The sequence below is a fragment of the Scyliorhinus canicula genome, chromosome 18, assembly GCF_902713615.1.
Source record: "Scyliorhinus canicula chromosome 18, sScyCan1.1, whole genome shotgun sequence".
NCBI lineage: Eukaryota > Metazoa > Chordata > Chondrichthyes > Carcharhiniformes > Scyliorhinidae > Scyliorhinus > Scyliorhinus canicula.
This window is the reverse complement of record NC_052163.1, coordinates 85,661,984-85,686,671: the sequence shown is the minus strand read 5'-3', so window position 1 is coordinate 85,686,671 and position 24,688 is coordinate 85,661,984. Positions and strand designations below refer to the sequence as shown.

Sequence of the window (24,688 nt, the reverse complement as noted above, 5' to 3'; positions counted from 1 at the left end):
ATTCTGAGTTGTTAGCACAGTAATTAGCATTGTTGTTTCAGTGCCAGGGTCCCAGGTTTGATTCCTGACTTGGGACACTATCTGTGCAGAGTCTGCATGTCCTCCCACGGGTCTCGAAATATGTGCTTGTTAGGTGAATTGGACAATATGAATTCTCCCTCAGTGTACATGAACAGGTGCCGGAGTGGATTTTCACAGTAACTTCATTGCAGTGTTAATGTAAGCTTACTTGTGACAATAATAAAGATTATTATTTAGAATACACTGCTTGAAATGGTGATGGAGGCAGAATTAATAGTAACTTTCAAAAGGATACTTAAAAGGGAAATTATTTGTAGGATCATGGGGAGAAAGCAGAGGGATAGCTCTATTGGAGAGTCAGCACAGTGCCAATGGCCTCATTCTGTGCTATATTATTTTATGATTCCATTGGTCTTATCCAAGTTGTTGACAAGTTTTTAAATTGACATTGTGTACCTTAACATTAAAGATTTTAAATGATCCTGCGTCAAATTCCATATCGGATCACAAAGCTTATATTTTATTCAGGAAAAAGCAAAAGACTACAGATACTGAAATACAAAATGCTGAAAGTACTTACTGGGTCTGGCAGGCAGCATCCCTGGAGACCCATGGTTAATGTTTCAAATTGATGAACTTTCATCAGAACAGGAAAAAGTTGATAATGTAACCAGTTTTAAGGCCCATGTTTTTCACGCAGCGTTACCTCTTCTGTCATTTAATCACTCCTGCCCAATCTATCACAGGCTTTTCGTTTTGTTCTTTCCTCACTGCCCCCCATCCCTTTTCCCGTCTCTGTCCTGGTTTCAAACTAATTTTAACATTGTCCAGTTCTGCTGGAAGATCAGCAACCTGAAATATTAACTGTTTCCCTCTTCATAGATGCGTGACCTGTGAGTATTTCTTGAAATTCCTGTTTTTATTTGTCATTTACTTATTTGACATGCTCCCTTCTTTTCAAGATAGATTGTGATATTGCTATTGGGCATTAGAAGCTTATCAGCTTCTCTGCCTCTTGGAATCATCAAAATTGCCCATCATAACTGTGCGATCTTTAGATCAGCGCGGCCTAAATCACAATTTGGAGCTGCTCTTCTCCATCATGAATATTTTTCCTCTTCAGCTGTTTATTTTTCTTCGTAAATGGCAAAATTGATTCAGCTTTTATACTTAATAGCCATTACAAATATAAATTTATTATGGGTTATCCAAAACTAATTGCAGTTTTCCAACTGTGCCTAATCAGCATTTCTTGGAAATTTGTCATTATTCTGCATTCCCTGTCCTACGTTTATAATCTCATTCTTCCTTTTTATGTATTTTTCACCTGCAGTCTTGCTTTTAAAGAGCTGTGTTACTGCAATGCTGGATCTCTCATTCAGTTCTTAGTACCAATAAATTGAATTTTCATGATATTCTTTAAAAACTTAAATGAACCCATTATACCTAGACTAGCATTGAACTGGCAAATCCAAAATGCTTGCCCGTCATATTATTTGGTGACCTGAATCACTTGGATCAGTCCTGTATTTTATCACACTAATTTTAGTTATTTGTACTTAGTTTCATATTTCAATAAACACACCCATATATTAATGCAGCAAGCTAAAGCCTAACGTTTGGATACATTTTACAAGATTAATAGTTTGCTGTGTGATGAACTACACTGTACAAAATTGAAGAGTTCTGTGATTAGTCTTGAAATAAGATTACAGGCCTATTAACTTACAGGTTTTAAAATCATAATGGTTTCACTTATTTTTCACTTCAGTACCAAGTAGCCTGAACTACAAAGTCAAAGGGACACATTGAATGTGCTTGTAAAAAAAACACAATCCTTGAGTTTTATCACCAAGTATGCGGCAATTTACTCACCTTGTACTACCACTCATACATTTGCATGCGAATCACACAAGAGATTTCTGTGGGTAAACTGCCAGGAGGCAGACTTCTCCATTACCTACTCAAGCTATTGCAGCTGGTGCCCTTTATTTTCCAATCGAGCTGATTAATCTGAACAGTTACAATTGGAATTGGCGTCACTAATCTCCTGGAATTTGAGAGATGTTTTCGGGAGATTGTTTCAACATTCCGAGCAGGCTGATAATTTGCTTCAAAACAGAGTTAAACAGTCAACAGTTCAAATCCTAGGAATGTCCATTGTTTGTTTCAACCAACACCACTACTGGTGAGTGTTTCCCTTCCCTACAGCTAATGGATAGGCTGTTGAGTGAAAACAAAACATTATGGACTCTGTTCGCATTAATCTCTGGCTGATCACAAGGGGTAGATGAGGACTTTTACTCCTCTAAATCGACAAAGTAGATGATTTGTGGAGAGGAAATAACTGATAAACAATGAAAACAATTGGTGAATAAAACTGCAAATTTATTTGCACATCTCATCTGTATTCTGTTACCATGGGAAGTGTTTTAATAACAGCATCCCACAAAAAGGCAGCAACTAACCCAAGCAATTTAGAATTATAACCAGATCAAAGTGTATAAGCTCCTTACCTGAGTAGCCATTTTTCCATAATCAATCCAACGAAGTGTGGCAAAGTTTGTTGATTCTGCACAGTTGAACCCATGGTTGAAACCAGCATGATAACCATAAGGAAAGGTGATCATGAACTCTCCAGCCTCCTGTGTAATCTATAATGAAGAAAGTAGAAGCTAATAACCTCGATGTCAGTACTTAAATTAAATGCTAATCAGCAATAGCAATTTCCAACAGTGGGGCAGTCTCCTCTTTCCTCAATCAAAGAAGAGATGAATCTAAAGAACTATGCACGGGCAGCATGGTAGCACAATAGTTAGCACAGTTGCTTCACAGCACCAGGGTCCTAGGTTTGATTCCCGGCTTGGGTCACTGTCTGTGCGGAGTCTGCACGTCCTCCCCATGTCTGTGTGGGTTTCCTCCAGGTGCTCCGGTTCCTCCCACAGTCCAAAAATGTGCAGGTTAGGTGGGTTGGCTGTGTTAAATTGTCCTTAGCGTCCAAAATGTTAGGTTGGGTTACTGGGATAGGGTAGAGGAGTGGACTTAAGTCGGGTCTCTTTCCAAGGGCTGGTGGTGCAGACTTGATGGGCCAAATGGCCTCCTTCTGCACTGTAAATTCTATTTCAGTTAATATCACCTAATTTCTGTATAATTTGCAGGAAAAATAAATTCACATTTTATCACATTCTACAAAATTTATTGGTGGGGCGAGTGCGGGTGGGTGAGGAAGCTGCTGATAAAATGGACTCTGGATGGTATTAGATTGATGAATTGAACAGTATTTTCTTGCTCCTATGATTGGTGTCTATTGGTTTTCATCAACATCTACTGTACTAACCCAGACATTCACAAAGGAGCAGACTCCCAAACAAGCCCAGAGTTGCATGAATAGAAGAGAGGGCTGCATTAAAAATATTTTATTCAAAAATCTTCAGGATAAACAAGCTGTATCCAGAAGAGATTATTGCTATTTTAAAATTAATTTCTTTATAAAATCCAGTTTCCAATCCAGCTAAAGGACAGGCCTCTGAATGTGAGTGCAATTCCCATGAAACGCAATTAAAATTAGCAAGAACTACAAAGAAAAGTGGTGTCAGCGCCTGGGAGTTAGCTAGCAGGCATCTGCAAGCGCAAAGCTGACAGCTATTGTGTAAACCACAGACGTAAGCAGTTCTGAGCACATAACAGCCCTTGCTTCTTTTTGTGTGTCGTGAGAATAGAGACCTTTGATACCAGTCAATATAGTATTCCTGTAGTGTAAAATGAAAGAACATAATTTATGTATTTTTAACTTCAGATTTTTAAATTAATTGTTGGATGCAACTATTGTTAAACTGTATTCTACAAATATTCACTCCTCCCAGCCCACAGCAGTTAAATCACACCCTGCTGACTCTCTACACATAAATCACCACTTCCATATTTATCTAAAGCCGGCACAGAAACAGGCCATTTGGCATAACCAGTCCATGCTGGAGTTTATGCTCCACTTGAGCCACCTCCCATCTTTTCGCATCTGAATCGATCATTGTAATCCTCTATTCCCTTCTCCCTCAAACACTTGCCAACCCATTCCTGATATGTATATCCATACATTTCTGGTGCACCCTCTCCTGTGCATCCATATCCTTTTTAATAATACGGTGAGTAGAACTGCACACAGTTCAACTTTTACAGGGAGCATAATGAAGGGAACAGAGTGGAGAAACACTTTAAAATGGAGGAAGATGCAAGATTATGGGACTGGCAAGACACTGAATTTAGTTTTGGACTGCTCACACATCTAGCATAGGCTGCAGGGTGGTCTTCAATGCTGTAAACTTTGGTAAACTTTTGAAGCAGGAAACCGGATAGTGAAACACACCAATAAAATCACTGGATCCGGTGAATGTTATTTCCACGAACTCCAAATTTGACTGCAAGAATTGTTGATTAATGTATAATGCAATGTAACTATTTCATCCCTCTTAATTTCTACAAGATACATGCAGTCACAGCCCATTTTGAAGCACCAATTTGGTTCCTGTGCTATGCTGCAATAATATGAGAATCCAATCCTCAAGTGATAGTTGTTACCGCCAATGGCACGGGTGTAAAAACAGGACCAGCTAATAAAGCTCACACGTTATTAAGGTTTAATGTTTGATGAATTTTCCACTCTCTCAAATTTCTTTAGCTCCCAGATGCAGCCACGTCCTCTCTATTTGTGGTATCAATATCAAAGGTTTTGAAGTCCTCCTATAAATCGGAGGTTAGGTCAGCCGAACAACCGAGAAGCAGCTGCAAGTTCTCTAAGATCTTTTGGAATGCACCCAACTTCCATCTGACATATAATCAAAAGTTCATGTTTGAGAAAATTTATTAGGCGTGGCAACTTTGCTTCCTCAAGTACTTTGACGTCAAGAACTGTATCTTCCCACTTGATATTTACAGTACAGCAGATGTGGAAAGAACCTTCCAAATTTGAGGTCTGTCAACATTTTCAGCTTTGCAAGATTGGAGTGAAGTGCTGGCATTTACAGATCAGATGGAGATGGTTGCAAAGCAGCACAGCAAAAATATACTGGCACAATATTACACTGTAACAACTTCTATGCAACTTTTTCATAGAGCACTGATTGAAAATGATTAAATACACCTGGTGGCCATACACAAAATTACAAGATAACAGATAACAAAACCATTTAGTTCATCCATTTATAAAGATCCTGGCCGGGATTCGCCTTTCCGGGGACTAAGTCACCCCGCCAGCATGAAAACCAGTGCCACCGACTCCGGCGTCAATGGGCCCCCCCCAAGGTGAGAAATTCTCACCTGTCTCAGGGGCTAGGTGGAGACCGGAGAGGTTGGCGCCCCTCCAGCCAGCACCGAAGGGACTGCGCGAATTAACGCATGCGCAGACCAGGCGTGGTATTTTGGCACATGCGCAGGGGCTTGGCTTCTCCGCTCCGGAGATGGCTGAGCCCTACAGGGGCCGGTGCAGAAGAAGTGCTCCCACGGAACAGGCCCTCCCACAGATCAGTGGGCCCCAATCGCAGGCCAGGCCACCTCCCTTGGCCCCTCCCTCCCTCCCCCCCCCCCCCCCCCCCGAGGACTGCCCACGCCCCCGAGCAGCATGTCGCGAGTCCCGCCCCCGCCCAAAAAACGGCGCCGGAGAATACGGCAGCCGACGTTGGGGCGGGATTCGCACCGTCCCCGGGATTCTCCGACCCGGCAGTGGGGGGGGGTCGGAGAATCCCGCCCCCCCTACATCTTCCCCTACACCACACCACTCACCCCCTTACATTTTAGCACTTTTGTCAATTAATAAACCTTCAGGATTTTCACCTCCATTAGCCCACTAATTATTTACCTGGAAGTCCTTTCCATGTACTGATTACCATGCATTTAAGTAAGAATCTCTTGACATCAATGCTAAAAATGCTTTAGTGTCCCCATGACCCATTTCATGCAATTTAGTCTTTGATAATGATCCAGAATTACCTTCTCCAAAGATATAGGTATTCTACATAGGTCACATTTCACCTTGCTTCTTTCAATACCAAAAAGTAAATTTCCCCAGTCCTTCCTCTGGATTTGGCTTCCAATACTACAGATCGATCTCTTGATAGAGACAGACTCAACATGAGGAGTGGTTTGACTAACGCACCTAACATTTTAAACAATACTTCCTCAGAACTTTTCTTGGTTTTGACTATACCATTCAGCATTCTACTTGTTTTGTTGACAATGCACCTCAGTAGTTGGTCAAGTTGAGCACTCTTCATCTAAGAAACCCTAATCTATTTCAATTTTATCCTTAGCTATTTTAAATATATTCATGGCATCCTCGTTACCCGTTTTTTCTGCAGAGCATGCTTTCCCTTTTTAACCCATGTTGACACTACCATTTCCCTTGTATTAAAAATATAATCGTTATTCATTTCATCACTATCAGTTCATGATGGAGGTCTATTTGATAATTCCCACACATGATCACAATATACGTTCAAAATGTTGGTGCACATTGTGGAGTACAAGTGTTAACTCTAACACTACTCTAATAATAGCTACTGAGCATGTATGTAAGGAGCTATGTTATAATGATGTCACTGAGGGGCAACACAGTGGCAAGCACTATTGCCAGATGGCGCCAAGGAACCAGGTTTGATCCCGGCCCTGGGTCACTGTCTGTGTGGAATTTGCAAATTCTCCCCTAATCTGAATGCGTTTCACTGCCACAATCAAAAAGGTGTGCAGGATAGGTGGATTGGCCAGACTAAATTGCCCCTTAATTGGAAAAAAAATTGGGTACTCTAAATGAAAAAAAAAAGGTCACTCAGATAGAGATGAGCGAGTAAGAACCTAAGAGGAGCAGTAGCTCTGCCCTGATGTTCAGTAACCTTGTATATAGTTAGTTATGTAAATAAAACTACTTTTAAGGAAAGATCTTTGCCACCAGCCCGGTTTCTTACTACACTAAGACACCCAATATCTTCCAAGACAGTCCAACACTAACAGACACATATAAAGTTCAACCTTTCAGGTCTTCAAACCTGAATAATAGTTACATGGAGATATCAGAAGTTTTTAAGCACAAATGTTGACAGGACTGTGTGGCATATGATTTCATTACTGCATGTCAGATTGGAAGAACAAAAAATAGACAATGAACCATAAAATTAGAAATATCTTAAAGTGCACACATGCATGTTAAGCATTTTGTAGGTTAGCATAGATTTTGGGTAATACAAATCTGCATTTTTTCCAGTAATGTCACCTCTGTCAAACTCAGGTGCATTCTCAGCATTCATAACAACTGCCATTTAAATAGCATCTTTAATGTAATAAACTATCTCAACTAGTTTCACAAGAGTGTTGTCAAGCTAACACCAAGCCAGAATGGACAAATGAGCAAAAGCTTGGTCAAAGAAGTAGGTTATAAGTAGCATATTAAATAGGGAGAGAGACACACAGACAGGTAGCGAGGCAGGCAGGATAAGAGTGAATTCCAGAGCTTAGAGCCTAGGCAGCTGAAGGCACACCCACCAATGTTGGAGTGATTGAAATCGGGGATGCACAAAAGGCCAAAACTGGTGGAGTAAAAAGATTCTGGCAGATTGTGGACGAGGAAAAGATTATAAAGATAGGAAGGAACATAGCCATGAATGAATTTCCAAAAAGTATAATTTTATAATTGAGGCTTTGTTTAATCGGGAACCAATGTAGGTTAGCAGACACAGTGGTGATGGATGATGGGACTTTGTGCATGTTGGGATATGGGCATCAGACCTTTGGATGAGTTCAAGTTTATGGAGTGTGGAAGATGCAAGGCTGGCAACGAGAGTACTGGAACAGTCAAGTCGATATGTAACACAGTTTCCAAGGATATCCATTATTTTTGGAAATTAGCATGATTGAGTTTAGAGGTTTGAGAGATTGATCTCATGGAGATCCTTAAAATAATAGAGGATTCAATTGGGTACGTAGAAATAAATTCTTGATTCTTGTAGGGGCATCCAGAGCAAAGGGAGACAAAATTAGAGCTGGTCTGTTCTGGAGTGCAATCGGGATATTATCCTGCACAAAAAGGAAATCTAGAACAAAATGCTGTGGATGCTGGAGCTCACTTACAACCATCAAGATTGGGATCAACAAATCTTTGTTAATTAAGGGTATGTAGGAATATGGATCAAGATGTATAAATTGTATTGAGGTTATAGATCAGTCATTATTTAAGTAGCAGGCACGAGGAGCTGATAGCTCTGCTTCTGTTCCTGTGTTGCCATGACTGTGGGGCAAGTGCAGAAAAGGATATTAAACTTATTAAATGAAAATTACTGTTAGTCTTTTAAAAACAATAACTGTGTGCCTCCACTGATAATTTCAGCAAATAATGTTGCTGAGCCACAGCTTTCTTTGTTCATCTACACTCTTCAAAGCTTTTCCACCAAGTGTATACTCTCTACTTACTTTTTTCCCCTCTTACTTTATCAGATTAATTGATCTGTACATTCCAATAATTTGCCTGTCTCCGGATTTAAATTCCACCTTCAGTAAAACTGTTTCTCAATGAACTACAGTCAAGTTTAAATACAACCACACAGCACCAGCCCCAATCTTAGCATTAAACCCTGCGCCTATACAGATAGTTGCATCATGATGCAACCTAATTATTAGATTGAAAGAGGAAAGTGGTACCAAACGATCCGTATAGTTATATCCAGTTACCCAAAGGATCCAGATCATATCCTTAACATGCTGCCTTCAGCAAAACATAGATAATGGACAATGATATAATTAAATTCTACTATGGTATAATTAAATTCGAGTACAGCCGTCTTTCTTCACAGATATGAAAGCAAGGACAATTCACTAGAGCTTTTAATTTTTACATTGCAAGCATGAAAGGTACTCGTTAAAGGGAAAGGATTGCTTCATTTCTCCATTGTAGGTGAATTGAAAAATTGAAAATACATTGGGGTTAAGTTCCACCACCCCCAACTTGACCAGTTGTTCAAAAGCTATCATAGAAACTATATCTAGGTCAAATTTCATTATATATTAAAATAATGATCCAAGTCAGGAGAGTCTAAAGAACTGCCTTGCAAATACTATCCAATGAATTTCTCTGTATATTGGCTTGCAGGATGCCCACACTATAAGTACTGTCAATGATGCAAGTTGAAGACATATCATGCAACACATACATGGTATTGCTTTCAGCAGAAGATTTGCTTCTACAAGAAACAACTAGGATTCATTGTAGATCAAGTCTATTCAATGGAAGGATCATTTTGTGGCTCATTCCTGGAATTGATTCCTTGCCCGAGAATATCAAGTAGAACTATAGCACAAATAAGGGGATGAGTTCTCAAAACCTATCCCAGAAAAGGTTACATGTCATCAACATGAAACCAAATAACCAAACACATCATAGAAAGATACAGCACAGAAAGCTCCCATTTGTCCCATTGTACCCTTGCTGGCTCCGTGTGAAACTATCCAAATAGCCCCAAATCACAACCCTTTCTCAAAGCCCTGTAAATGCAAACATTTATCCACTTCTCTTTTGAAAGTTACTACTGAGCCCGTTTCCTCACCCTTACAGATTGTACATTCCAGATCATAACTTTCTGCATGAAAAGAAAAGTGTTCCCTCATATCAGATGTTCACACCTCATGAGCATACACAGGATTACTGGGAAAAGGCGGGGGACTGGGATTAGGCAAATTGCACTTTCATAGAGCCAGCACGGATTTATTGGGCCGAATAGTCATCTTTTGTGCTGCAACCATTCTCTGATACGAAGTCAGAAAAATTTTCATTTTAATCCCAAAAGAAAATTGATTTAAATAGTTTTCTGTTTCAAACTGCAGCTATTTATTTTGCTCAACACTATTGATTCCAGTAAAACAAAATTGTGCTGTACATTTTGAAATATCCATTCATCATGAAATGGATTTACACAGGATTCACAGGAACATCTTGTGTACCAAATATGTGAAATACAAACAACAATGTTGTCCAATTGGGCCCACAAATGAACCTCAAGGAAATTCTGTACGATTAAAAATAAATGAGGATACCAAGTCAGAGGGCAGTGCAACACCCAGTATGGAAGGTTTCATGCCAAAGGGCTTTCTCTCAAGGCTGGGTATTGCACTATTTTTCCAAGCATCCCTCTGTCAACATTGGACATTTACTGACTTACTTTATATAGTTACCAGTATGATAAAACATTTTACATTGATCTTTTCATTAAGTCCAAGTAACACAGATTCAAAAGGGTACAAGACCATAAAACCATTAGATATAGGAGCTGAATTAGGCCATTCAGCCCATCGGATCTGCTCCACCATTCAATCATGGCTGATATTTTTTCATCCCCATTCTCCTACCTTCTTCCCATAACCCCTGATCCCCTTACCAAGAACCTATCTGTGAGGGCAGCACGGTGGCGCAGTGGTTAGCATTGCTGCCTCACAGCGCTAAGGTCCCAGGTTCGATCCTGGCTCTGGGTCGTTGTCCGTATGGAGTTTGCACATTCTCCCCGTGTTTGCGTAGGTTTCGCAAGACAACCTAAAGATGTGCAAGGGTAGGTGGATTGGCCACGCTAAATTGCCTCTCAAGTGGAAAAAAATGAATTGGGTACACTAAATTTCTAATAAAAAAAAAGAACCTATCTGTCTGTGTCTTAAAGAAACTCAGTGATTTGGCCTCAACAGCCTTCTGCGGCAATGCGTTCCACTGATTCCACCCTCTGGCTGAATAAATTCCTCATCTTAAGTTTAAAGGATCGTCATTTCAGTCTGAGGCTGTGTCTTTAGGTTGTAGTCTCTCCTACCAGTGGAAACATCGTCTCCACACGCACTCTATCGAGGCCTCTCTGTATTCTGTAAGTCTCAATGAGATCCATCTAAACCCCATCATGTACAGACCCAGAGTCCTTAATTGCTCCTGGTTCGAGGCCAATATTCATTCTCTGCCGGGGGTAAAGGGCAGATATGTTAGCATGGCGAGAACTCACATGCCTAACCAGGCCCAACAGGGGTGGCCCTAGCTTGCACTGCAGCCCCTGCCCCCACATACTCCCTCCACCGATCCCACCCCCACTCGTCCTCCCTGACACTTCTACAGTGCACCCCTGGCCCGGTCAGTGCCTGGCACCAGGGGGCCTTTAAACCCACCACCCGTCCCTGCTGGCAGGAGACCGGCGCCTGGTGCCACCCATGCCTGCGGTACACTGTGGCCTCTGCCAAGAACCTTCGGGGGGGGGTCCTCCGTGGGTGGGCTAACTGATGGGGGGGGGGGGGGGGGGGGGGGGGGGGGAAAGAGTACCTATATGATCGGTGAAGCTCTGCACATCTACGGGAATGGTGGGCCGTCAGCTGACTGGGCTGTCAGTGGACTGCGCAGCCAGATGGCTGCTTTGCAGACTGTGGCACTGGCGGTCTGCTCCAGGACACCCCGGTCCCGGGGGGACACCTCATTCCCACAGCCCATCCCCTTGTGTCCCCAGCCCCCCCACCGCTGCCCCCAGTCCTCGCAGACAAACCCCAGCCAGCGGCATAACTGTCGAGCCCACTGTTGCGCTTTTGGGAACATTATCTAAATGCACATTTCCCGATTTTAAATACCACAAGTGAACTTCGCCATCGTAACTTCCACCTGGTGGGGGCGGGACATCGCAGGAGGCCGTACACTACTGGATCAGTACCAGTAATGAAATGTTAATTCATGCTACTGTACATTTTGCATGCCCACACCAGCGCATGGTGTGGACCGCAATCATGCCGCTTCCTAGTTAAACGACGAATCAACATTTAACACGCGCACCCTTGGTTTCAAATCTTTTCAAGGTCTGTCTATGTAATCTCCTCCAGCTCCATAACTTTTAGGTTTCAGCGCTTCTGCAATTCTGGGCTCTTGATATTCCCCATTTTAATTGCCCCACCATTTTGGACATGCCATTAGGTTCCTCGGCTCCAAGTTCTGAAATTTCCTCCTGAACCTCCCTGCATCTCTAATTCACTTTCCTCCTTTAAGATCCTTAAAACCGGGGCAGCACGGTGGCCAAGTGGTTAGCATAACCGCCTCACGGCGCTGAGGTCCCAGGTTCGATCCCGGCTCTGGGTCACTGTCCGTGTGGAGTTTGCACATTCTCCCCGTGTTTGCGTGGGTTTCGCCCCCACAACCCAAAAATGTGCAGAGTAGGTGGATTGGCCACGCTAAATTGCCCCTTAATTGGAAAAAATAATTGGGTAATCTAAATTTATAAAAAAAAAAAAGAAAAAAAAAAAAAAAAAAAGATCCTTAAAACCTGCCTGCTTGACCATGCGTTTGGTCATCCCCTCTAATATCTCATGTGACTTGGTATTGTTCAGGGAACTACTGGCTATTCAAGAGACCAGGTGCAGACAGGATTCTTCTTTCACCGGATTGTTGATCCATTCAAGGGAGCCGTATCCACAAAATGGCACATGGACACCCTGAACAATACACTACATTAAGTCTAATACCTTTGCATTATTACAGCTATTTGCATATGCCAAAGATGGACATTAAACATACGATTGTTTTTAACATATTACAATTAGTTTTCCTACTTATGATACTCAATATATATATTATATTTACAGCATCTATATGTTTGCCTAATTACAATATCTAATCGCTAAAAAGGCAAGTTTACATAATTATGCTATCAGCAAATACACAGCTGTAGTCTTTTTTATATATTTTTATTCTCCTCTTTTTTCACATTTTCTTCAAACTTTACACCCACCAACAATCAACGGTAACGAATGTAATGTCAATCCCCTTATCAACAACAACAATCCCACCCTCCCACCAAACCCCCAAACAGCCCGTACGTTAACATAAACAAAAAACAAGAAGGAATCAGGAAATGCCCACAATCACCAGTAACACATACAGTCCCTCTCCCCCCAACCCTCCCAAATCCCCCCCATCTAATGTTCAATGTAATCCAATTCTTGAAGTGCATAATGAATAATGCCCATGAATTGTAGAACCCTTCCATCCTTCCCCTCAGTTCAAACTTAACCTATAAAAATATATAAAAAAGACTACAGCTGTGTATTTGCTGAAAACTTAACCTTTTCAAGAGTCAAGAATTCCAGCCGGTCCCCCTGCCATGCCAGGGCACAGGGTGGAGAGGTTCATCTCCACCACAACAGCATCCGCCTTCGGGTGATCAAAGATGCGAAGGCTACAACATCTGCCTCCGCACCCGTTTCCAACCCTGGCTGGTCCGATACCCCGAATATGGCCTCCCTGGGACCGGGTCCAGTTTTACGTGCACCACTTTAGAAATTAATCCAAAAGCCTCCTTCCAGTAATCCTCCAGTTTTGGACAGGACAAAACATATGAACGTGGTTTGCGGGGACCCCCGCAACATTCCCACACATCTTCTACCCCCTCAAAGACCCGGCTCATCCTTGCCCTTGTGAGGTGTGCTCTATATACCACCTTCAGCTGTATCAATCCCGACCTCGCGCACGAGGTGGAGGCATTCACTCTCCGGGGTACCTCACACCAGAACCCCTCGTCCATACCCTCTCCCGACTCTTCCTTCCACTTTGCTTTGATCCCTTCCAGCAGTGCCTCCTCCTCTCCCAAAATAGCCCCTTTTCCAGTCCCCCTGACGTCAGCGCCTCCTCCAGCAATGTGGAGGCTGGCTCCACCAGGATGCCCTGTATCTCCTTCCTGGCAAAGTCTCGAACCTGCATGTATCTAAGCATTTCCCACTGCTCCAACCCAATATTTTCTTCCCAGCTCCTTCATTCCTGCAAACCAACCCCCAAAAAATAAATCCTTTAGTGTCTTAATTCCCTTCTCCTCCCATCTATGAAAATTTCCATCCCACTTCCCTGGTTCAAATCTGTGGCTTCCTCCAATTTCAGCATTTTCCTTGACCCTGCCCCCAACCCCAAGTGCTGGTGAAACTGCCTACAAATTCTCAATGAAGCAATCACCGTACTCCCTGAGTACTTCCCCGAGCTCATCAAGAGCGGTGCTGTTGCTAGCGCCTTCAATCCCGACCCCCAACACAAACTTTCCTCCATTCTGACCCACTGGGAATCAACCCCTCTGACCCAGCTCCGCACCTTCTCCACATTCGCTGCCCAGTAGTAGTACATCAGGTTCGGAAGCCCCAAACCCCCTGCCTGCCTTCCCCTCTGTAGCAGCACCTTTCTAATTCTAGCCACCTTCCCTCCCCATATGAATGAGGTAATCATTCCTTCAATCTCTCTTAAAAAAAATGCCTATGGCAGGAAAATCGGCAGGCATTGGAAAATAAACAAAAATCGTGGCAAGACGTTCATTTTGACTGCCTGTACCCGACCCGCCAGTGACAGAGGGAGACCATCCCACTTTGCCAGATGAGCTTTCACCCTCCCCACCATACTAGAAGTATTGTACCTATGGAGCCCCCCCCCCCCCCCCCAAATCCCGAGCAACCTACACCCCCAGGTATCTAAATCGAGTCCCTGCCCTACGGAATGGCAGCCCTCCCACCCCTGCCCCCAGCCCCGGCAGAGACACCAGAAAATATTCATTCTTGTCCAGGTTTAACTTGTAACCCGAGAAAGACCCAAACACCCGAAGCTCCTCCAATATTCCCCTTATTGACACACTCGAATCCGACATGTATAACAACAAGTCATCGGCATATAAGCACACCCTATGCTCTGTACACCCCCCTCAACCCCGCACTATCCATTTCCATAATCCCGAACTTAACGCGATGATGGCCAACGGCTCGATCATGAGTGCAAACAGCAGGGGGGGGGGGCCATAGGACATCCCTGCCTAGTCCCACGGTGGAGAGAGAAAAGTATTCCGAGCTGATGTTATTTGTGTGGACACTCGTCCTCGGTTCCTTATACAGTAGCCTTACCCAGTCAACAAATCATGGTCCAATCCCAAACCGCTCCAGCACTGCCATTAAGTACCCCCATTCTACCCGGGCAAACGCTCTCTCGGTGTCCAATGCCACAGCTACCTCTGTTTCCTTCCCCTCCGCCGGTGCCATAACCACGTTCAATACCCTCAATATTCAAAAAGAGCTGCCACCCTCTCACAAATCCCGTCTGATCCTCACCAATCACCTTCGGGAGGCAATCCTCCAGCCAGTACCTTCACCAATACCTTTGCGTCCACGTTTAAAAGTGATATGGACCTATACAACCCACACTCCTTCGGATCCTTGTCTTCTTTATACAACAGGGAAATCGATGCCTCCCCCAAAGTTTGTGGTGACACCCTTTCCTCTCGCCTCCTCAAACATCCCTACCATCAGAGGTACCGGCTTATCCTTAAACTTTTTATAATAATGCACCAGAAACCCATTCGGCTCTGCTACCTTCCCCAGCTGTGCCCTCCCGATCGCATCTTTTATCTCCTGCTCCACTATCGCCCCTTCTAATGAAACCCTGCCCCCCCCTCCCCTAACCTCGGGTACTCCAGCCCATCTAGAAATTCCTGCATCTGTCGATCTCCCCCAGGTGGTTCTGACCTATACACCCTCTCATAGAATTCCTTAGAGACCTTGTTAATCTGATCCGAAGCCACCACCAACTTCCCTGCCCCGCACCTGAACAACTTCCCATGCCGCCACCTCCCTCCGACGCTGGCCCGCTAACATACGCCCCGCCTTCTCTCCATGCTCGTACACAGCACCCCTTGCTCGCCTCAATTGGCGTCCCGCCTTCCTGGTTGATAGTCAGTCAAAGCTCGCCTGTAGTTCCTTCCTTTTTTCCAACTTCACTGGGTCCCCATCTTCTGCATAACGCCTACCTTCAACATCTCATCAATTACCCTCTGACGCTCCAACCTCTCCTCTTTGTCCACCCTAGCCTTAAACGAGATCACTTCACCCCACACCACCACCTTTAGAGCCTCTCAGATAACCGCCTTCGACACATTCTCCGTGCAGCTGAACCCTACATATTCCTCAATTACTTTTTCAATTTTGTCACAGAACCCTCGGGCCACCAACAGTTCCAGATCTAATTTCCACCCGTCCTCTGTCCTACCCCCTCTCCAGTACCATAAGCACCCAATGCAGAGCATGACCCGATATTGCAATTGCCGAGTACTCCGACCCCTTAATCCCAGCCAGCAGAGCCTTCCCCACCACAAAAAAAATCAATCCGCGAGTATACCTTATGGACCACCAAGACAAATTAGTACTCACGCTCCCTCGGGTGCATTTCCACCATTAGCGCAGCCAACGCGTTCATGCCCCACTGACAGGACCAGCGAGCGCGGCCGTGACCTGTCCAATCTTGGCTCCTGCACCAGGTTTAGTCCCCCCGCTACCAATTCGTGTGAGTCCAAGTCGGGGTTGGCTCCACACACCTTCTTCACGAATACCACAAATTCTCAATTGGGACCATATACACTTACCCGTGCCACTAACCTTCCCTCCAGCACCCCTGTCACAATCACATATTTACCCCCCTGATCTGCAACCACTTCTCCATCTGGAGACCTTTTACTGACCATTACCGCTACCCCTCAAGCCATTCCGTCAAGTCCAGAGTGAAGAAAATGGCTAACCCAGCCCTTTGTATGTCTCAGCTGGTCCTTCACCCTCAAGTGTGTCTCCTACAGCATTGCTACATCAGACATCAAGCTTTTAAGATGCGCAAGCACCCTTGACTGGACCTCCCAGCCCCCTCACGTTCCATGTGACTATGCTAACTGGGAGTCTCTCACCCCCCTCTTCTTATCCAGCATCATTATACCACCGGATCCTGCCCCATGAGCCTGACCCGCCCCTATCCATTGTTAACATCAAACCCCCTCCCTCCCTCCCAGAATCCCCCCCGGTACTTCCTCTCTCGAAAACACCTCACCCAGTGTCAATCCTTTCCCCCCCTTGCTTGCCTCGTAGGCCCATCAAAACATGCTAACCAGGCTCCAATGTCCTTAGCCCTCCTCCTACCTCATCTCTGCTCACTAGGTGACTTTAGTTAGATAGTGTGGTTGCCCCCGCCCCCCCCCCCCCAAAGGCATTCCGTCCCCCTCCCACCCAGTCCCAGAAGAAATAGAAAAACAATCCAACACATACAACTCAATAATGTAACATATAACCGTTGTAACAAAGAATGCCAATCAAACCAAACAAAAAACTTCAATTTTATAACAACGTAAGTAAGTTACAATGCAGATCAATGAAAAGAAAGTTAGAACATTTATACATTTTCCAGCTCCCCAAACACAATCCATGACCTCTCTTCCAGTTCCACTCCTCACTACTGTCGCAAGCCTTCTGCCTTCACGAACGCCCCAGCTGCCTCCACTGTTTCGAAATAAAAGTCCTTGGTGTGGTACGTCACCCTCAGCTTCGCCGGGTATGCCGTACCAAATCGCACCCTCTTGTCGTATAGTGTTGCCTTAACTCAGCCAAACTCCACTCGTCTCTTCGCCATCTCCACCGTCAAGTCTTGGTATATCCCAACTCCAGCACCAGCTCACTGCACCTCCCCCTTCTGCTTCTCCAAGCTTAATATTCTCTCCTTCACGTGGTATTTCTGGAAGCAGATAATCATTGCTCTTGGTGGCTCATTTACTTTGGGTTTCGGCCTTAAGGACCAATGAGCTTAATCCCGTTCCTACCGGGAGGAGTCCTCACCTTCCCCCATCAACTCCGCCAACATCTTAAGTGAAGTACTCTGTTGGCCTCGGGCCCTCTGTCCCTTTGGGCAAGCCCACAATTCTCAGATTGTGCCGCCTCAAGCAGTTCTCCAAATCTTCGAGCTTCACTCAAAGCCCTCTGTTGGCTTCCACCACCATCCGCAGCTCGTCCTCCATCGAGGTGAGCTGGTCGCTGTGCCGCGACACGGCCTCCTCCACTTATTTCATCTTCTCACCTTGCTCTCTCATCTCGGCCGATGCCTTTGCCATAGCTACCCTCACCGGGGCGATTGTCCCCTCCACCAATGATTTCAATGTGACCGCCATCTCCTTCCAGCTCCACAGCCAACACCTCGGTCACCTTTTCTATTATAAGCAGTGTGGCCCAACCATGCGGTCCGGCATGCGCCATCTTGCCAGAACTTTTGCTGGTCCTCTCACCCAACGGTGAACCCTTGTTTCCTCCCTTCTTTCCAGCTGCTTCTCGCAGCCCTTTATTAACTTATTATCTTTCCTTCTTCAATCCTCCAAAGATTACCTCCGGGACCGGACTTCAAAAATACATCTCAAGCGGGAGGCACCTAATGTGAGACTTCCCTCCTACATGCCGCCACCGAAGTCCACACAGCTGTTGTGGATCCATAGTCATGCAATTATTCCCCGATGATCAGTTTCAACTGTTCCTAATGAAGTAGAATAGAAAAATGATAAGTAAATGGATGTTTGGAGGATAAAGTAGCTGTAGTCTTGACCGTTATACGTACCTCCTAGTGCAGGGTTTGTCAAAGTTCGGGTCCCGACCCACAGGTGGGTCGCTGGCAGATGTCAGGAGGGTAAATGGTGCGATCAGTCGCGGCATTCCTGAGGTGGTCACAATCGCGGCAGAAGTACCCAACAGCCACTAGCGGCTTTTAAATTGAGAATGGTGGCCGCTGTCAGCTTTTAAATGAGAACAAAATGAGGCTGTGGGCAATCTTTTGAACATATGCGGCAGTGGCGTGCGGGTAAAACACCCGTACATATGCGCTTTGTGCATCAAATAACAGAGGAGAGCTTCTTCCATTTTCTAGCTGCTAGCAAGCAAGGCAAGAGCACTGTGAAGATGGATCAGTTGTTACAAGGAAGAGATGGCCAGAGGCTCAAATAGGCAGTGTATCTAATACCAAAGTTCAAAATACCAAAACCCCATAAAACCTTGTGCTCCAAAAGGGAGCTATATATTATCGTAACAAATAGAACCCCACATAGAACTAAACCCAAAATCTAAGAAAGAACTGTAAACATTCAACCAAAACAAGAAGAAAATACATTCAACCAAAACAAGAAGAAAATACAAGGACAAACATGAAATCCCAACAATGTAACAATTCAAAATGCCCGTCAACAGAACCAAAGACTCAATTAACCTGCGCCCAACTTGTGTTTTTTAACGTAAAGAGTCCGTTTCTCCCAATGTGTCACAGAAATCGTGTTTTCCCTTGACAGTCAAGAAGAGTAGACCAAACTGAACCAGACCACACAGGGCGGCTTTGACTCTGTTGAATGCAACCCTTTTCTTAGTCAGCTCAATATCCATGCTTTGATGGAATCTGGTGGTGTGGTCTTCCCACTCAAAGTTACGGGTCGGGATTCTATATCCTGCCGCACCCATTTTCTGGTGCGCCACGTCCCCATTTTCTGATGCGGCGCCCCCCCACAGGGAGCAGGATGCTCCTTCCCGGCAGCCGGCTAATGGCGTTTCCCATTGTGGGAACCCCACACCGTTGGGAAATCCGCAGGCATGAGTGTGCTGCTGCCGAAACAGAGGATCCCGCCGACGGAGAATCCAGGCAACGGTGTTCCTTCACCTATCTTAGAACCCCCTCTGTCTCCTTGAAGCTTTGGAACATCAATATCACCGCACACAATGAATCCTCAGAATGGTATGTGAACCCACCTTCAGCCACCACTTACTGAACATTCCTGCAAAGCACTCCGTGGGCATTAGGCCTTCCACCTCTTTGGCAGCCCCACAATATTTGCCCTCCTGGACTTTTCTCCCCATGTCTGGGTGGGCTTCCTCTAGGTGCTCCCACTGTCCAAAGAAGTGCAGGTTAGGGGCATTGGCCATGCTAAATTGCCCTTAATGTCCAAAAAGTTAAGTTGGGTTATGGGGATAGAGTGGAGGTGTAGGCTTTAGTAGGGTGCTCTTTCCAAGGGTCGCAGCAGACTCGATGGACAGAATGGCCTCAATCTGCACTATAAATTTGATGATTCTATGATTTGTTCGCTTCGATACATAGCTCTGATTCCAGCAAGGCAATCTGAACACTGTGGTCCGAAAGGACCACTTCCATATCTTTGATCGTGGCTCCATGGGCTTCCAGTTTCACTGTTTTCCACAGAGCCACTCGAAGGAGGCCAAAGCCTCTTTAATTGATTTCCGGAGATCCTCCAACATATTTCATCAGTGCTGTTCAAATTCCTTCGCCAAGCTACTAGAAAGCACCTCGGCTATTGGTGGAGTGGCCAATGAGCCACTCCTGTCAATGAGCTCTGAAAGGCATCAGACTCCGTCGACAAACTTCTGCTCTCAACCTTCTTTTTCCTGACCTTTTTGGGCATTCCAGACATACAAGATCCTTATTCCAATAACTATGTGGGTTTTCAAGAGCAAACAACTCGTGGCACTAAGAAAATGGGCAAAAAGTACAGTACCCCAGTGGGAGCCACCTCATGTGCCTCTTCCCCCTACATTACGTCACCGGAAGCCTCTCAAACAAATTTGTTAAACACCATTTACACTCAACAAATCCATGCTGGCTTTTCTTAATTAATCCACGTTGATTCTAATTTTCAGGGGTCAGATGCGTTCTCACCTTATTAAAGTTGGCCCTCCCCAATAATATTTTTGTCTTTAATTATTATTTCTACGAACTTTCCCACCACTGAGGCTAAACTGACTGATCTGTAATTGCTGGGTTTCTGAACAAGGTGTACCATTTTCAGTTCTTCCAGTCCTCTGACACCACCCTTGTATCCAGGGAGGACAGGAAGATTATGCCCAGTTTCCTCACAATTTGCATTCACCCTTGTTCTCCTCGGTATCCTCGGGTGAAACTCAGCCGATCTTGGTGGCTTACCAGCTTTAAATACCAGCCTTTGTTGTAGCTACCTGGGTTGGCCACTTCCTCACACAAAATGGAAGAACGCAAAGGTTACAGGGAAAGATGGACAGTTGCAAAGAGACAAGCAGTTTGTAGAATCCCCTGCGTATTCTAGCTGCTAAAGAAACCAGACAGCATTGTAACTAACGAGCTGCGCATATTAAGTGAGCGATTCCCGGTGATTCCCAGGCACAATGGACACAACAATTAGAAGAGATTGAAACATTCTATAGAAGGTCAGACATCCCGGCGCCAGTGGAGTCTGAAACAAAGGACACAAATAAGGTGGAAAGAACCGCCCAGTGATCGAGGAACAGCCCCGTTATTGGGGAAATTCAAATCAATCGATTGGGAAGAGACCCAATCAATTGCAAGTTTATAGAGGGTCCGCCCAGAAGGGCGTGAAGCCCCTGGGACCTATAAAAGTCAGGTCCCAGGACTGATTCTTTCTTCTTGACCAGCCGGCCCTCCCAGCAGAACACCTTTGCAGCAGAAGACCTTGAGAAGGAGAGGCCTGGTCAGCAGCCGCCATCAAGTAAGTGTCATACAAGGCACGCTATGAGAGTAGACACTCCTGACCCCTTTAGTCCACACCAAATGGAAGCCTGCGGATCAAGGACAAAGCAAGAGGCCATTGTTCCCTGATCCGGCAGTTCCCTTATTCCAGATAAGTATTGACCTGTTAGTGGTAGGAATAGCCTAGTCTTTTAGTGTTATATGCATGAGTAGTAAATAACTGTGTAATAATAAATGTGTCTTGTTTTGAACTTACTAACTAGTGTATTGAGTCATTGGTCTGAACTTGAACTTGATTCTTGTGGCGGTACCATAAGGATACCTGGCGACTCTAGAGCTAAGAAATAAAACAGAGCCAATTGAGTGTAAAGCACACTAACCCAGAACGAGCAACATTGTAATATCTCCGCTTTATCAAATACTCATTCAGTGCCTCAACAATGCACCTGCCTCCATGCATACATGTCCTTTCTTGTCTCTAATTAGCCCATTGTTCATTTTACCATCCATTTACTATTTATATGCCGAAAGAAGACTTTGCATTCCCTTTTATGTTAGCTACCACTCTCTTCTCATACTTTCTCTTTGCTCTCCGTTCTGTATTTCACTGTCTCCATCAACATTCTATTCTGGGCCTGGTTCTGAATTGTATGATCCACCTACGTATCACATGCAGCCCTTTTCTGCTTTATCTTACTCGTCATCACTTTCGTTATCCAGGGAGCGCTGTGTTTGTTTTCCCTACCTTTCCATCATGTGGCAACGTACCCCGACTGCACCCGAAGTTAAAGGGAGACAATTGTTCCTTAACAGCTTTGCCTTCTAATCTTGGATTCCAATTTACGGGGGTCAGATGTGTTCTCATCTTATTAACGCTGGCCCTCCCCCAATTAATTACTTTTAGTCTGGATTGCTTCTTGTCATTTTCTGCTGTATTATAAGGTTACCTGAATTGCATTTCTATGTAATTTCCTTGCAAATTGGTTTCTCCAATTCTCCAATCAAATACACACAATAGTATAATGATACCTCAATTGTTTCTTAGCTCCAATCAAATACATTCCATCTTTCACCCATTCTTAAATTAGTACTACCACCCACCTCCTCTCTTTCCTTTCCTTAACATTTTGTATCCAGGAAGATTTGGTACCCAGTCCTGCCTTTTCTCAGGCCTGTTTATAAAGCTCTCCGCTATCGACAGCGCTCGAGTTAGGAATGCGACAGACTACTGTGCACTCACTGCTGCATTGGTCAAAGCTGATCATCCAGGACAATTCGTTTGATTTACTCTGCACCTCAAGAGTCTCTATCTTACTGTTCTACCATTGGTCTGTCCAATCTGCAGGATAAACAACAGCAACTCGCCATAGTTGTTTTGGTGCCTGCCTTCTGCCTTGTGACCTCCAACGTCCAGAAGGTCACGAGCAGTAATCCAATGGTGACACCATTTCCTCCAAGGTACGCACCATACTGACTTGGACATCATCATTTCCTTCGTCATCACTGCACTAATATGCTGAAATTCCACATGTATCATCATCATGGGAGCACAGGGCTGCAGTGATTCAAGTATAATGCCCACCACCTTCTCACAGCAGCCAAGGACTGGCAATTAATATGATCTTGTCAACATCATTCACATCTCAAGAACAAACCAAATTGACAATCATTTAAAAATTCTGATCCTTGTTTTCAAACCCCACTCATGGCCTTGCCCTCTCCATCTCTGCAATCTCCTCCAGGCCCACAACCCTCAGATATCTGCGCTCCTATAGTTCTGACCTCTTGTGCATTCCTAGTTATAATTGCTCCACCATTGGTGACTGTGCCTTCGGTTGCCTGGGCCACCAAGTTCTGGAATTCACTCTCCAAACTCCTCCACTTTGCTTTCCGATACTTCTTAAAACCTACCTCTTTGACCAAGCTTTTAGTCATCTGACCTCATATCTCATGTCGCCGGGTGTCATACTTTGTTTTATAATGCTCCTGTGAAGCACCTTCAGGCGTTTCATTGTATCAAGGTACTACATAAATATAACTTGTTGTTGTTTTACAATAGTTCAAATCAGTACACTCATCCTTAATGCTGTATTCAGAAAGTAAGTGAATTATTCTGCATCAGCAACTGTTCAGTTCTGTGCATTTGTTTTTTGCCTCCCCAGATATACATCTTACCTGCTGTCACTGTCAATGGCCGCAAATGTTGAATGAGGAAATTCTGTGATGGATAACATGCCCTGAAAAGTAATGACTGCCAAGTAAAACTAACGGTTTCACAGAATTTACTAACTTGGGTAGTTTCCTACAAAGTGAATGAGTAAATCAATAAGTGAATTACAGAAATACATGTTTTAATAATTAAATGTCTGGTATTGATTCAATTCCAGCGAAAAGTAAATACTATTAAAAAGATTTATAAATATAAACCTACCCATTTTAGGATTGCATTGAATTTAAATTAACAGTGAACTACCATCATTCACATGGAATGACAGTGCCACGTCACTGGGTTTGTACAGATATCTTTTCTGTTGAGTAAGAATGAAAACTACCTTCATGGAACATAAAAGGGAGCCAAGGCCATTACTTATACCTTTAGATTAATAGAAGGTAGTGTTTTGAGATGTGAATCTGTACAATCCTGCGAATCCAAAATGCAACAAGGGTTTCACTAGATTTGTCTGTCCATAAATTTATTTTATCCTTTATATCAACAGATCTGAAATGTGATCAATTGAAAAGCTCAAACTACAATTTCAGTTTGCAGCTAGTAACCAGCAGGTATAAAAATGCATACACTGCTATAATTCCACACTCGCACCCGTAACACAGCACCAAATAAATCCTAGGGTGTGAAGTTTAAACATTCTCCAGCAAGAGTTAAACAAAATGCACCAAGATGGTTAGCCGAGTAGTCATTTTTCAGTTCTTACATTTCTAGACTCAACTGATACAGTATAGCTACTAGTCACCCAAAGAAGGAGATTAAATTTAACTGTGATAATGAGATCCTAAATCTTCAGTGGCTGCTGCAAATGTTGAGCCTCAATTAAACAGGCTGAAAGAATACTTCACTCCTCTGTCTTGTAAATGCAAATCTAGAACAAATGCAAATCCAAGTTCTACATCGGTGGGCAGAATTTTCCCAAGAAATGGGAAGTGTTAGGGTCTGATTGAAAACAGGCATGTTCCCCTCCAGAAGCACAGCTGAATTTTCAAACCAGATTTTCTGGAATTTAGTGCACAGAAAATCTTAGGGGGTGGTTTGCAGCATCACTCTGGCAGGGCCAGGGCCTGACAAAGCCAGCAAGCCGGCTCCACAGAGGTTGGGGCGGCAACTTTAAAGGGTGCTCT

The 24,688-nt window shown here is 44.2% G+C and overlaps 1 protein-coding gene across 3 annotated transcripts in view; it reads right to left on the bottom strand.

The window, feature by feature from the left end:
* Nucleotides 1-24,688, bottom strand: part of kdm4b (lysine (K)-specific demethylase 4B) — a 740,412-nt gene that overhangs the window by 356,965 nt on the left and 358,759 nt on the right. For all 3 annotated transcript variants that reach the window (XM_038777903.1, XM_038777902.1, XM_038777904.1), the window contains one exon: nucleotides 2,538-2,675. In XM_038777903.1, the coding sequence (XP_038633831.1) occupies nucleotides 2,538-2,675 (138 nt within the window). The remainder of the gene's footprint in view (nucleotides 1-2,537; nucleotides 2,676-24,688) is intronic.